The sequence below is a fragment of the Metopolophium dirhodum genome, chromosome 7 (assembly GCF_019925205.1).
Source record: "Metopolophium dirhodum isolate CAU chromosome 7, ASM1992520v1, whole genome shotgun sequence".
Classification (NCBI taxonomy): Eukaryota; Metazoa; Arthropoda; class Insecta; order Hemiptera; family Aphididae; genus Metopolophium; species Metopolophium dirhodum.
In genome coordinates this window covers 26,067,243-26,082,201 of record NC_083566.1, presented here as the reverse complement: position 1 = coordinate 26,082,201, position 14,959 = coordinate 26,067,243, and the positions used below count along the sequence as shown (strand labels likewise).

General features: G+C 27.2%; 4 protein-coding genes across 6 annotated transcripts; 2 read left to right on the top strand and 2 right to left on the bottom strand.

Annotated features, from left to right (window-relative positions):
• Positions 1 to 574: 574 nt before the first annotated feature.
• On the bottom strand, positions 575 to 10,215 carry LOC132948907 (kynurenine formamidase). 2 transcript variants are annotated; one of them, XM_061019597.1, is made up of 7 exons: positions 10,001 to 10,215; positions 3,544 to 3,640; positions 3,208 to 3,447; positions 2,321 to 2,390; positions 1,911 to 2,078; positions 1,446 to 1,593; positions 575 to 1,133 (listed from the first exon to the last, which is right to left on the bottom strand). In XM_061019597.1, the coding sequence occupies exons 2-7, from the start codon at positions 3,590 to 3,592 to the stop codon at positions 1,002 to 1,004; spliced, it is 807 nt and encodes a 268-aa protein (XP_060875580.1). In that variant the 5' UTR covers positions 3,593 to 3,640; positions 10,001 to 10,215; the 3' UTR covers positions 575 to 1,001. The 2 variants fall into 2 exon arrangements, with proteins under 2 accessions (XP_060875580.1, XP_060875579.1); XM_061019596.1 differs by lacking the exon at positions 10,001 to 10,215 and adding an exon at positions 3,717 to 4,168 and having other exon boundaries at positions 576 to 1,133.
• On the bottom strand, positions 4,776 to 6,378 carry LOC132949266 (vacuolar protein-sorting-associated protein 36). The gene has a single exon (XM_061020061.1). The coding sequence runs from the start codon at positions 6,116 to 6,118 to the stop codon at positions 4,997 to 4,999; it is 1,122 nt and encodes a 373-aa protein (XP_060876044.1). The 5' UTR covers positions 6,119 to 6,378; the 3' UTR covers positions 4,776 to 4,996.
• LOC132949267 (ADP-ribosylation factor-like protein 2) lies at positions 6,537 to 9,484 on the top strand. The gene is made up of 5 exons (XM_061020063.1): positions 6,537 to 6,802; positions 7,086 to 7,196; positions 7,966 to 8,128; positions 8,933 to 9,013; positions 9,106 to 9,484. Exons 1-5 carry the CDS (start codon positions 6,738 to 6,740, stop codon positions 9,238 to 9,240), a joined length of 555 nt encoding a protein of 184 aa, XP_060876046.1. The 5' UTR covers positions 6,537 to 6,737; the 3' UTR covers positions 9,241 to 9,484.
• A 2,916-nt stretch (positions 10,216 to 13,131) lies between the features above and the next one.
• LOC132948565 (ras-related C3 botulinum toxin substrate 1) lies at positions 13,132 to 14,917 on the top strand. 2 transcript variants are annotated; one of them, XM_061019088.1, is made up of 5 exons: positions 13,132 to 13,279; positions 13,348 to 13,543; positions 13,619 to 13,733; positions 13,799 to 14,077; positions 14,154 to 14,917. In XM_061019088.1, the coding sequence occupies exons 2-5, from the start codon at positions 13,428 to 13,430 to the stop codon at positions 14,229 to 14,231; spliced, it is 588 nt and encodes a 195-aa protein (XP_060875071.1). In that variant the 5' UTR covers positions 13,132 to 13,279; positions 13,348 to 13,427; the 3' UTR covers positions 14,232 to 14,917. The 2 variants fall into 2 exon arrangements, with proteins under 2 accessions (XP_060875071.1, XP_060875070.1); XM_061019087.1 differs by having other exon boundaries at positions 13,149 to 13,543.
• Positions 14,918 to 14,959: the final 42 nt, after the last annotated feature.

Sequence of the window (14,959 nt, the reverse complement as noted above, 5' to 3'; positions counted from 1 at the left end):
TTTTAAATTTAGTTTAACTTTTACAGTAATGCAGATACGCCAAATTGCTGACACATCTGAAAATTATAAGGAAAAAAGTAACACTTTGAGTGACGACGAACATCTGTTGTGTCATCAATATAAAAATGTGTGCATATTATAATATTCATGCACGTACACAAAAAAAAATTTGGGGGAGGGAATGAACCCCCAACCCCCCCTGTATACGTGCCTGATTACATTTATATGAATAGTATTTAAAATTGTTTTTTACTGCACTGGTTTCAAGTAGGTAACTAGTACCTACCTTCATTACTGACAGTGACAAACTCAGATTAAATTGTTTTTTACTTTTGAATTTTAACATGGTTAGCAATACCTATACCATTAATTAATATATATACCTACTTTTTATTTAATCGATTGATATATAAAGCAGTATTCTGTATAGGTATTAAATGCATTAGGTATAGGCCATAGGGTAGGTACCCCACACATATGTCTACATATTTGACTCTGTATCTGCGGGTTTAGTTAGAGTTTTAAAATAATAACTAAATAGTAAATAGTAAAGACAATTTAAAATTATTAACAAATATTTAATTAAAAAGTAAAATAGATACCATAAGTATTAATGTATTATATAAGTATTAATACTATACCTATCTACTTACATTATGACTATACAATATACATTTTTTGGATTAAACTATCATATAAATTAAATACATAGATAATAATATTTAATATTGAATATTGATACATCTTTATGTCTTATACAGTTACATTATTTTAGATTATTGAGTACAGTGAATTTCGCTTAATATGGATACATCGGAACCAAACTCATTTGCCCACATTGGACCATTTTGTCCATATTGACCATATTAAACGGTGCCTACATTAGACGGAATCCACTGTATTAAGAGTATAATATATTTATGTAAGTTATACAATGTACATAAATAGGTACCTACATAACATATAATAAATAATAATACTAAGTTACTGAATGGCAACATTCAGTTAAGAATAAAATTAATAATTCTTTTTGTAAGAGAATAGTCTATGCTTGATAGATTCTCTACAATGTCAAAATGATCTACTCCATTTATTCTTTCTTCTATTACATCTAAACCAAGTTTTTCCAGAAACTATAATACATAAAAAAAAATATAGATACTTATATATGTTATAAACTAGTTTGTGGACATGCAGAGTCAATAGTATCATACACTTAACTAGTTTATTGTTATTTAGTATTTATTTTAGTTATTATTAGGTATGTTTTTACTTTTAGCAGTAGTACAGTACCTACTTACTCTCAAATTATAAAATAAATAATATGTAGGTATGGGTAATTTTAATTTGTTTGTTACCTACTAAGCACTAGCTAGTATTAAAATAAAAATGTAACAAATGTAGTCAATGATACTATAGCAAAGAGTAAAATAAAAATAACTTACTTTGGCAAACTGTTTTGATTGGAAATGGAAAGCTGGAGAATCATTTTCTCCATAAACTACAAGAATTTTTAAACGATTCTGAGCCGTTATATGTGTAAAATCAAGTCCATATAGATTATTCAGTGGACTTAGTGCTAGACAAGTGTTCCTGAAAAAAAAACTCTTTAAATATGATTATAAACAACAACATTTGATTCTAATTATTCAAAGAAATATTATTTATTGAGATAGCGACCAAGTGCTGGATTAATAATATATATTATTGGAATAACTAATAACACAATAAAGAAAATTTTTAAAAATAATCCCTATTCAATTTTTAATGTAGTAATAAAATTGTAGGAATATACCTACCTAATTATCTTATTTAATATTCTAACTAAAACTGTTTATTTTATACAGTAAATTACAAATTATGTATTTATGTGTACTACTCATTTAAATTAAAAAAAATATTTGTAATACTTGTTTAACTTCAGTGGTTTATTTATAGAAGTCTCCAATAATGGATTAAGATCAAATATACCGCTGATGAGTATAAATCCTTTAACACCAATGTTTTCATTTACTTCAGGATGTATCATCGATGCAGCTAAATGAGCACCTGCTGAATGTCCTCCCAACCAAATATTTCTAATTGCAAAAAAAAATGTATGTTTATTATGTATTATATTATAATATAACTATATCAAAATAATAAATGAATTAATCTAATTTAAATTACTACCTACTAGTAGTTACTAGTTAAGATCAATAATTATACTAAAATATTTAAATTGTGCATAATTTAAAACCACGAGTATAAAAGAGTATCTATTTATATCATTTATCGTGTTTAAAACGTAAGTCAGTGCAATATAATTAGGTTATCTTACTTATATTTTAAAGAATCCTTTAAATATGATAACATTTGATGGATTTCTTCAACTATATTAAACAGAGTTACTAAAAAAAAAAAAATTATTATTCAGATACATTAGATAAGTAGCTGATTTTAGATTTTTAGATTCTACCTAAACCTTATCTGAGCAGAGCAATAAATGTATTAATTTTATAATGAGATTTATTTTTGTGTGTCATCGCCACTTGGAATGTTAAAAATGCTTCCTGTTTTAACTATGAGGGTGGTGTTTTGGTAGCAAATTGGATCTAGTCGGTACTTCAGGGGATGGGGGGTGGTAAAAATCATAGTATTTTTCAAAAAAAACAGAAAAACAAAAAAAAAAGAAATTATAGAAAAACTAGCATTTTTAGTTTTTACACAAAACCAGTTTTCTACAAAATTGATTTTCTTATTTTGTTGCAATTCAAAAACAAATAACTGTAAAATTTTGTGATGTTCACTAAATATTCAAACACATTAATCAGACACAATTTTTAAAATATTTTGGCCCTTTTTATACTCTTTTTAGGTATTTTTAATTTTCAATTTAAATAATATAATATGATATAAGTATAATAATATAATAAATGCTATATTTTTGGTTAAAATTAATTCAACCATCCGTATTACTGATATTAAAATAAATTACTATAATATCAATAAAAATATATCTCAAATTATACTTAGTAATAAAGACTGTTTTCGTATAGAATGGTTTTTCGTGATTTATCATTGAATTCGAATTTGGCACTTCTATTACAGTAACTTGCTTGGGTCATTACTATGAAAAAGTACACTTGACAAAGCATAGCAGAGCGGTTACTATTTTACCTACTTTTTTTCTATATCTGACATAAATGAAAGCATAATAAAATGTACCTTTTGGTGCGAGATCGTAACCAGGTACAACCACTCGAATCCCAGCATTTACTAATGGTCCTACACAATACGCAGAAATGTCTTTGTTTAATTCTTGCCAATATCCTCCATGAATATAAACAAAAGTACAATCCGAAGAAATCAGTCCATCTTCATAAACGTCTAACAGCTGTTGGTCACCAGATCCATATCTTATATTTGTTGTTTTACAATATCTGGATTTCTTAATTTGTTCACTAACTAAAAGTATTTAAGTTAAATTACATAAATATCTGTTTTTACAAAAATATATCTATTTGTTTTTATATATGTCCATTTGTGCTTTGTCTTGCGTACTTAATTTAACTATTTCAATATGTTTATTGACCACTATATATGGATCCATTCGTTTACACCATTGGCTCGGCGAGTATAGAACTTCATTACTTTTAGTCTAACAATGAAAAAAAAAATAATAAAAATATTATAATATACCTAGTTTTAAACAATAAAGTAAATTTTGGTTGTACTTTTCCGTCCATTTGGTTTTAGATTTTAACGTTTATTTTATAATAATTCCAAATTTATGTTTTATATTCACTAGTTGACTTTACAAGCTTTAATAAATAATACAAGTCATGGCATGAATGTATAATACTGTTACATAATGTAACACTTTTTTACATTACTATATTAGGTATATAATATAATATATAATTTCAGAAAACTTAATAATGAAAAATGAAAATAATATAGATCAATTACTTGTTGGTGACAAATTATTAAATATTAGGTTTCAGTAATATGATACTATTGATACTAGTACCAGCTAGGTACTAATACTTTAGTCTTTAAGGTAAAATGGAGTACCAGCTGTGACACTAGAATGGTAATTATCAACCAATGCTTATGCAAGCATTTTTGATCCACTAATTACTAATCCATTGTTCATTAAACATAATGTTTAATGTTTGTAATTCGTAACACACAAGTGTATTCAATAGCTCAAAAATACTCAAAAATAAAGTAAAAAATATACGTTCACAATTTCACATATTGTAACATAATAATTTTTTTTATTTATTACTTAAATAATCTAATGATTTTAATTTGTGAGCAAATAAATATTTTAAAATTTGATAACTAATAGGGGCGGATAGACTAAATTATTGTTACCAAGAAATTTATGAAAAGGGCCCAAAGGAAAAAATTTACTACTGATTAGTCCGATTACAACTCATGGGAGATTCCACACTGCACCCTGCTCCCTTTTACCTCACAAAAAATTTTTCACACATTTTTAAAGCTTAGATAATATTAATTGGGTGATGTGTACATTTAAATGCTTTGAATAGCAAACACTGTAACAGTATGTAAATAATAATAATAAAAAATCCTACATATAGGATAGCCTACTGGGATTTTTCCGGTATCCTGGTGGGCCTATCTATCCATCCCTGATTATTAAGTCGGTAATATAATATAATTTATCGTTATGACACTTAAAATTGTAACTACATTTGTAGGACGGAGACAACACATGCGGGTAGTGTCCTCTTAAATCAAAAATTAATAAAAATACAATAAAATACTAAACATCATAATTTATTAACTAGGTATAACTATTCTCTAATAATTTTATATTTTAACAAGCACAGTCTTATTATTTTTTTTACATATCAGGTTGTTCATATTGAATATAAATATTTAATTATAAACTAATTGTATTAAATATTAAAAAATATAATTTGCATAGGGACATAGTAAAAATATTATGTTCTTGATCAAAAAAATTTTGATATTTATTATTTTACATGTATTCATCTAAAAATTTATTGAGATAAAATCTTAGACCTTCAATACTTTCATCTCGACACGACTTCCCATGTTTTTCGGCAGATAACAAATACTCCTTAGCTAATACAACTGGTACTCCAATTAGCGTTGACAGTTCTTGTGCACTTAATGATCCACTTTCTTGTAATGCTTCAACAGTTTTTTTCAATACAACAGACTCATCACATAGAGATGATTGTAAAGCTAATACTCCGCTATCAAATTTTCTTAGTTTTATAGGCGATGATTGGTCAGTATTCATCATGTAGCACGCATTCATTAAATCTTCGGGTGATAAAAGATCTAATCCTCTAGCCCTATTTACCCGGCAATAAACCTCTGCAAGGGCCATTGTACCACCAACTTCTTCTAATGAAACTTGAATAATTTTGATTATTTCTTTACAAAGTGTGGTATAATAAGCATTTGAATCAGTGAATGATGATCTAGTAACTGGGTCATCAACCCCAAGACCTAAAAGGTATGACTTGAAGCGCACAGTTTCATCATCACTAATAGCTCCTTGTTTTTCTTTAATTTTTTCAGAAATGTTTTTACTTAATGATACCATATCTTTAGCTGTAATCATAAGTCTGTCTAAGTCTTTAAAAGCATCTGTTATACTAATATCAGACGCTTTTTGTTTTTCATAAATATTTTTTTCAATCCCTCCGATTCCTGTTCTAATTTGACGGGTAATCTTGCTAACAGACCACTTTTTTTCTCCAACAGTTTTCTGAAATACATCAAAAAACCCATCAGGAATTTTGTCCTTAAAATCAAGTTTGATGTACTCGCCTTTGGCACAAGAAACAGGGCCTGGATTTTTATTATCAGAGGGTAATAAATGAACAAGAATTGTTTTAGTTTTTGAACCAAATAAAGTGTCAGTAACTGTAGATTCAATGTACACTATATACCGAAGCTGTAAAGACAACCACGCATCGCCAGACATCCAAAAAAGATGAGTGGCAGTTAAGATAATATTACCACGGTGAAACGAAGTTTTGTAATTGCCATCATACAAAGTGATATTGCTGTGACGCCATAGAACGGTCTCTGCTGGATCAGGCTTAGCATATTCAAATCGGTCCATACCAGAAAAATATAAATCAAACAATTTAGGACATATAATTTTAAACAATTACGTAAATACGATTACTTATATAAGGCCGATGGCCATTGTGAACGAAATATAATATTGACACTTAAAACAAAAATGTTATCCTTTAAAACTTGAAAAGTTTTAAAATGTATATTTAACAATGTATAGTGTTTACACAGTTCACACTGTTCACAGCCACTGCTATCAATTAAAAACCTCAGACTGGCTCAGACTTTAGAGGCTCCGAAATAAGTAAATAACTTCATTGTTATTATCACAGATATAGATAATATTATTTATATTATGTTTATTATCTAGATAGTTACTGTGTGTGCGCCGTGCGGGAAAAATTACGATTAAAGATAGTATTTATCTTTAATCGTGGGCACTGGCAAGGTAATAAATTATAATACAAGGCACAAGCATAATCATTGACGATAGACGTCCTATAGAATATGAATAATTCTCATTCTTTGGTTTAAAACTTTGAAATAACTTAATAAATAATACTACAAGTGACGTATGTATGTGTAAATTAATAAAGTGTATAGATTATAAATTAATATTCAAACATATTGAGCTATAAACATATTTCATATTTTCGTACAAAATGGGATTGATGACAGTTCTGAAGAAAATGAAACAGAAGGAAAAAGAGATGAGGATCTTAATTTTGTATCCTTTTTCAAAAAACATGAATATTATTAATTATTTTTAAATTACCTTCTATGACCATTTATGTCAGAGTTATGGAATAAACTGAATTTACTAACTTATTGAATATACTTATTATATAAATAACTAATAATAGATATGTAAGGAGTCCACTGGTTTTGTGTTTATACATAAATCATAATAATTTATATAGGTAGTACCTAGTAATTATAATTTTTTAAATAATGTATTATTTAAAAAGTTAAATATTGTTTATCTATTCTTAATATCCTTACTTAATCAGAGGTTTGGATAATGCTGGAAAAACAACTATATTAAAAAAATATAATGGAGAGCCAACTAATACAATTGAACCAACATTGGGTTTTAACATTAAAACATTAGATCATAAAAGGTAATTAATTAAAATACTAGTGTTATACATTAAAAAATTATTTAGTCCCAAACTTCTAGGGAGGGCAATGTTAGTATAATTTTCCGCAGTGGTGTATTTAACAGGACAATTGCCCCAGGTGACAAACTGTATGCCCCATATAGGGGCACCAGTGCTTGATGTTCAAAGTATCTAATACCAATAATACATTTTTATTTTTGTAATTTAACATGTGCCTATTAGAAAAATATTCATCATGAAAATAAAACATATAGAGTGAGTGTCAAAAGTAAAATTTTGGCTACATACTAGTCGTGTACTTGCGACCCTATAAGTAGGATATAAGATTACGTACGATAAAAAACCTAGGCTACAATTTAAGAGAAGATTTTAGTACAGGGCGCAACAAGTAGCTACCCACCCGAAATTTTGAAGAGCTTAAGTCTTATCAACAATTTATAGCATAACTCGTTTTGGGGCGTACAATTTTATAAATTATTAAGGGGTTATTTATGTATTGTGTAAGATTACCTGACTATATCACCTACTCTTTTGACACCTTATAAGTATATGTTGTTAAATTTTAATGGGAAAGGAACGCTATTTCATTGTGTACCTTGACCCCTGGGACACAATATTCCTAAGTACACCACACTATTCGTGTAATGAATTATGAAGAAATAGTTTTTATAGTTTTTACCAAATAATACATTTAAATAGGTATTAAAATGATATATATAGTTTTACTTTTTTTTTTTATCAAGAGATTCATTATCTACATTTTTTTCAGTTATAAACTGAATGTGTGGGATGTTGGTGGTCAAAAGTCATTGCGATCATATTGGCGTAATTATTTTGAAAGTACTGATGGCCTTATATGGGTTGTTGACAGTGCTGACAAAAGAAGACTGAGTGATTGTACTACTGAATTGCATAGTTTAATTGAAGAAGAGGTATTTTAAAATATAAGCTACAGGGATAAACATGCTTAGCAGAGGATTTTGGTAGTATCTCTCAAAATATCAGGAAATTGGAAAAACAACAATGCATGGTCTGTCCAGCGAGAGAATACGCTGTGCACCCACCAAAACTGGTTCCCCACATGCTACCCTTTCATAAGGGAACCGGTTTCGATAGCAAGATGATGTGGGGGGATGCGCAGAATTGGCGTGTTCTCTCACTGGACAGAGTATACCTACCATGAACAAGATTGGGTATTGATATTTGTTGTCTCTGTCTTCACTCTTCAAACATGAAACACAGTTAAAAGTAAAAACTATTAATTTTATTCCTTGGGAAAGATTGATGTAGTAAAGCGATAAAGATTATAATAACAGGTTTGAAATTAGTATGAAGTCTATATTGTATATGATGTCAATTTAGCCATTTTTTCAATTTAATTTTAGTTACTTTTTAAATAATAAATAACAATTTCAAAAAGTTGGTAATTAGGGAGTGAAATTCAATAAAGTAGTCTGACCAATCTCATATAGACTTGACACCGAATTTGTAGAATCTATCAATCATTCTAATGCAAGCTAAATGAGTAATTTTTACTATGTTACACGTATGAAAGAGACAACAAATTAATGTTGGTACCCATACCCCTTTTGATTAGAAACAAATTAAATACTGTATGATTTTTTTCAAAAATTTTACAATAGTGTTTTCTTGACTTCACCATTGTCCATTGATAAGCTATGTTTAAATATGAATGAATTATAGATTTATCAAATTTATATACAATATATTTTCAGAGATTGGCTGGAGCTACATTATTGATATTTGCTAATAAACAAGATTTACCAGGTGCTTTATCATCAGAAGAAATAAAAGAGGTATATCTTAGAAATATAACTCAAAAAACTAATTAGTTAAATAATTAATCAATATGTAATAATATGTATTATGTTCTTTTATTTAAATTTAGGTATTGCAATTAGATCGAATTAAAACTCACCATTGGAAAATAATACATTGTAGTGCATATACCGGGGAAAACTTGTTGGAAGGCATTAACTGGATGGTTAGCGATATATCTGCTAGAATATTTACACTTGACTAAAAATGTCAACTTTTAAAAATTAAAACTAAATATTGTTTGTGTATACCAAACTGAATTATATCATTCCTTTATCAAGTGTTTGTATTATTTATTAACTTATAAAATAATCATGCATAAATATAATATACAAATAAATAATTGTTTTTAATTTTAATTTTGTCTTTTAAAAAAATAATATACTAATTTATAGTGAGCTTATTGTGCTTTCATTATTTAATAAATATTTATATTTTCATACTAGTTATTTACGCCTGTTATATTTAACATTTAATTTTAAATTGTAAAATGTGTTGTATTCTTTTTAACTTTCTTAAAAATTAAGAATACATTGAATAATATGATGATCAATAATATAATAAAATTACACAATATAATATTTTTTTTTTTATTATTAACTAAGAAAAACAATAATTATCAAAATATGTAATATTTTCTATTAGGTTATTGAAAAAACATTTGCATATTAATATTATTCTGTACACAGTGTACTGTTTAATTTTCAAATCCATATTATATACCCAGTATACAAATTTATGATAATATTATGATTTTATAAAATAGTATTATCACAGAATAACGTTATTCTGTGGTATTATAGTAACCATTTGTATGCAATTAACGTTTTATTTTAAAGAATTGTTTGTCATGTCCACGGACTAAGATACATCTTAGTTATATCTTAGTCCGAGGTGTCATGTCTAAATTGTTAACAGATTCTGAGAGAAAAAAACTGAAGGACACGTTATCAAAGTTTACTTACTTATAACTTTTTTGTCTCAGTAAGCTCCTTTAATTTAAAACTTCATAACCAACCAAACGTATTACCACTTTTGTCACTTAACTTGCCAGGGTTGAGCGTTCCATTAATTTACGTCACTATCGGTTAGTATCACGAATGACGGATCTCCGTACGTTCGGTTGCGTCCAAAACGCCTTGTGATAAATTATATTGTAATCAAATTTTCCCCAATTCTATAAAACTTGAAAATTATATTTTATTTGCCACCTTAATTTGTATACTTATCCATTAATCTACTGCCCGATATCTATTCAAAGGGGAAGGGGGGGGGGGCTTCACAGGAACAATTCTCAGATCTTGTAGAATTATCAGATTTTAATAACAAATGTTTTTATCTGAAAGAAGAAGACTTCCTATAGGCTGCATCGAACTTTAAATTTTAATTTGGTTAAAACTGAATTATTTTTGAAGATATATAATAAAGTTTGAGATTAAAATATTGAAAAATGAGGTTAAATGTGGCTTGTAGAATATTACCCTCTATTAGTTAAAAAAAAAATGATCAAATTTGGTTCATTCTAAGGAACAGGATATATTTATTATAAAAGCGTATTTTTATGGACAAGATTATATATTGGAATCGTGCGCCAAGTCAACACCGATGACCTAGTACCTACCGTAATATGGTAGATATATAATTTATATAAAGTATATATACATAAATATATATATGTTTATATAAGGCTTATGGTATTATAATTGACTTAAAGTTAGTTTAAATATTTTGAATAATTCACTATGTATATCACGGTATAATAAACGTAATGGCAAAATGTTTTAAATATTTATTATTAATAATTTTGAATTGCAATGTAACTAAAATCGTATAAATTACAGATGAAAAATTAACAATTTTTATTTAAATATCTAATTATGTATGTTGAAATAAGATTTCATATGTCTATACAAAAAAACATAGCACGCTACTCGATATTTTTTCTCTATAAGGAAAATCTATGACTCATAGATTTGTTTTTGTTAGTAAGTAACCATGACAAAGATAACTTTATGAAAAACCGGGCAGAAACATAAAATCTTGTATCCAGCTCAAAAACATATTTATGTTAAAATGAGCTAATGTATTTTCTATATTCGTGAATTTCTGTAAAAGCAACATAACTCGTAAGAGGTTTCTTTTTTGTTTTACTTTCTAGTTTCTATAAAATATGTTCTAAATAAGGATCAATTAAGTATAGATAGACGTGTAATGCTAATTCTTCGAGAGTCGGTGCAGTAAAATATTGACCGAGAGCACATAATGCTTAAAATATGTACCACTGCTAAACGGAAAGTATTTTACCTGTAGGTTGAAACTTTTACAAAATTTGACAAAATCACGAAAACATGAAAATTATTTAGTATACTAAATAGTATCTATAGGTTGGTAGTCAAAGTTTCATTACATTTTCAATTTAAATTTAAAGAACTAAGACATGAAAATGTATTGGAAGATTTCTCATCAGTTTTTTATTATACAAAAAAATTTTATCCTAAAACTATATCGTTACATAATTCTTTATGAGGTGACAGTAGGTACATACTATACCAGACAACTATTAATATTACTTATAATTTTATTTATTTGGGTAAAAAACATGACAATTTAATACAAAGCTCCTAATATATTGTTACAATATTTAAAAATATTAAAAATCCATAGTCACAATTCATTTTAATTTAAAGTTCAAATCTTGACAAAATACGTACAAATAACGAAAATGTGCAAATTATTTAGTTATTTATTAAGTTAGAAATTCATAAAAAATTTTCTTTTTTAATCTAAGATTTGAAAATGTAATACAAGATTTCTTATAAGTTTGTCTACCTTTATAAAAAAAAAAAATGTTTACAAACAATGTCAAATTAAATATTTATGAGCGTTTAAAGTTCATACTTTTACACTGGATATTCATTCGATTTCTCATGTAGCGATTTTATTATTTTGTTGTAATTCAAAAACAAATAACTGTAGATACATGAGAATTTCACTGCATATTTATATTTTCATTTTCTATGTACGACAATATACATTTTTGAAAATATTTTGACTCTTTTTGAGCTGTTAACGAACATTTTCAATTTCAACGTTTTTCAGTTTTTTAGTATTAAAAAGTATTAAAAATTAATACAAAGCTCCTGATATATTGTTAAAATAAGAGTTGAAAAATATAAAAAATACATAGGCCCAAATTTTTTTTATAACATTTAGTTCGATTTTTGACACATTTATCAAATTTTAAATTTTAAAATGATTTTGTAGTTAAAAATGTGTAAAATGTTCAACTTTTATAGCTAAGGATTGAAGAGTAATAGGTTATTCTATAGCCAAAAAATCTCAAAAATATAAATTTACCTGAGTATAGTTTTTTTTTATATTTATTTTATGTTCAAATTTGGACGAAAAGACATATTACAATAGGTATTGTTACAATATTAAATAATCAAAAATAACGATTTTAGTTATTTTATTGTAATTTTATAATATTAATTCAACTTACCGGCTACCGTAGGTATTAATAATAGCTTGTAAATAATAACTATACAATATAAAATTATAAATAATAAATATAATATAAAATAATAATTATCCACACCGACAAACTGTCACCGCTCAGAATGATTTTTCATACTATACAATATTATATCATTGAATTCAAATTTAATACCATTCATTATACAGTGACTCACTTGTAACGTACTATACAGCAGACATCCACTTATCCGTCTCTTTTTATTGAATGTAATTTTTATATTTTAGAAAATAATATTTTAAATTATATTATTATGTGGGACGTGGTCACAGTGGGGTGTCCACTTCCACTATAATTGTATAGTATCAAATATAAATATCAATTATATCAATAATAAATAATAATTGGAATAATTTGAATAATTCGTATTTTAGTGTCTCGTAATATTGTATATAAATATATAATAATAATAATAAATAGGTACATTGACAACAGCTGCTGCTGCTGCTGTAGGCCCATGTCTCATATTGTGTGTATTTAGCCGTGGTAGGGACGTAGTAAAGTTGTATCAATGTAACCTCAAACGAACAACCAATTATAGCCAATTCAACAATGATAACTGCCTACCAATGTTGATAAATAAAATAACAAATGATAATAGCAAGTAAAATTTCTAATTTATTTTTTTATTTGCTAATCATTAAACTAATTAAAAGTAATTGACATGGGTCGTGCCTATTGTATTTAGTGGCTGTTAAACCGATAAAAAGTATTGTTTTAGTGCTGGCTACTATACGGCGAGTTCTCGGAATTTTAAATGTATATAATTTATTCCAGTTTGAAAGACAAACAGATTGTGCATTGGGATTTTGAACAGACAACATAGAATAAAAAATAAAAAATTTCAAAATCAAAATATGTCAGCAGGACGACCAATCAAGTGTGTGGTTGTCGGCGATGGTACAGTGGGCAAGACTTGTATGTTAATATCGTATACTACTGACAGCTTTCCAGGAGAATACGTACCTACTGTGTAAGTATTTAACCGTCAAACAATTAAAAACAACAGGCTAAACAATATCATTGAGTATTGATTGTCGTCCAATAGATTTGATAACTACTCTGCACCCATGGTGGTAGACAGTATTCCTGTCAGCCTTGGTCTATGGGATACGGCTGGCCAAGAAGATTACGACCGTCTAAGACCACTTTCCTATCCACAGGTTAACTTTTGTTATTTAACTTATTGATTGTCACAACTGTTGTTTTAATTTTTTTTTTTTTTCAGACTGACGTATTTTTGGTTTGCTTTAGTGTTGCTAGTCCATCTTCTTTTGAAAATGTGGTTTCCAAATGGTATCCGGAAATTAAACATCACTGTCCAGACGCTCCTATGATTTTAGTTGGTACGAAAATAGATTTAAGAGAAGACAAAGAAACGTTAAATGTTTTGTCTGAACAAGGACTGTCCCCAATCAAACGTGAACAGGGACAAAAGTTGGCCAATAAAATAAGAGCTGTAAAATATCTCGAATGTTCTGCATTGACTCAAAGAGGATTAAAACTGGTAAGTGAAATAATTTGTGGTTTCTTATGAACCTAATTATTCTACGATATTAAAATTATTCTTGTGAATCCTAAAGGTATTTGATGAAGCCGTAAGAGCCGTTTTACGACCAGTACCTCTCAAACACCAGCAAAGGAAATGCACTATAGCTTAATACGACAGACTGAAGAGAACAGCTGTATTCCTACCTCTGTATAAAAGTTTAAAAGGGTTGTCCAGACACTTCATCCTTCATTTTTTAATTTTTTAATTTTCGAATCATATATTCAAATCTATTTGGCATGATTTTATATGTTAGCTTTAAAACCAAGACCAAAATCAGTGCCATTTAGTTAAATATTGTTGTTTACCAAAGATATGTTTTAACGGTTAATTTTATACTTTTGAAAATATAAGCATTTTACTTTTCCATTGCCACGCATGACTATAATACTATAAACAGTACAAAATTAATAAACAGTCTTCCTCGGATGACAATGTAGTGCCTTTTTATATTTTAAATTAATTCTCATTAATTTTTATTTTGTTCATTGCACTATTAACATTAGGCTTATTGTAGATTTTTTTTTATCTATTATTTTGCTCAAAAATAATTTTATATAAGAACAAAGTACATGAATCTCTATTATTTAGTTTTTTACATCTAGTCATGCAACATTTTTGTAATTAATACAACAAATTGGCAGCTTAGAATAGAGGTTGTGAAAAATTTGGCTGGCCAACATTATTGTCATACATTCGATTAAAAAGATTGTCATGTTTCATATTATTATAACTATTAAAATTATTATAAATTGAATTTTTTAATTTAAATAAAATAAATTTGTATTACTAAACGAATTACATATTGTTTTTCTTTATTGAATAGGTAAGCAAATGTCA

Coding starts and splice junctions, on each gene's coding strand:
- LOC132949266 (XM_061020061.1), bottom strand. CDS start 6,118: ATGGACCGATTTGAATATGCTAAGCCTGATCCAGCAGAGACCGTTCTA.
- LOC132948565 (XM_061019088.1), top strand. CDS start 13,428: ATGTCAGCAGGACGACCAATCAAGTGTGTGGTTGTCGGCGATGGTACA. Junction 13,544..13,618: donor GGAGAATACGTACCTACTGT/GTAAGTATTTAA, acceptor GTCGTCCAATAG/ATTTGATAACTACTCTGCAC. Junction 14,078..14,153: donor CTCAAAGAGGATTAAAACTG/GTAAGTGAAATA, acceptor TGAATCCTAAAG/GTATTTGATGAAGCCGTAAG.
- LOC132949267 (XM_061020063.1), top strand. CDS start 6,738: ATGGGATTGATGACAGTTCTGAAGAAAATGAAACAGAAGGAAAAAGAG. Junction 7,197..7,965: donor AAAACATTAGATCATAAAAG/GTAATTAATTAA, acceptor CATTTTTTTCAG/TTATAAACTGAATGTGTGGG. Junction 8,129..8,932: donor ATAGTTTAATTGAAGAAGAG/GTATTTTAAAAT, acceptor ATATATTTTCAG/AGATTGGCTGGAGCTACATT.
- LOC132948907 (XM_061019596.1), bottom strand. Junction 2,079..2,320: donor AAGGATTCTTTAAAATATAA/GTAAGATAACCT, acceptor TTTTGCAATTAG/AAATATTTGGTTGGGAGGAC. Junction 1,134..1,445: donor AATCAAAACAGTTTGCCAAA/GTAAGTTATTTT, acceptor TATGTATTATAG/TTTCTGGAAAAACTTGGTTT.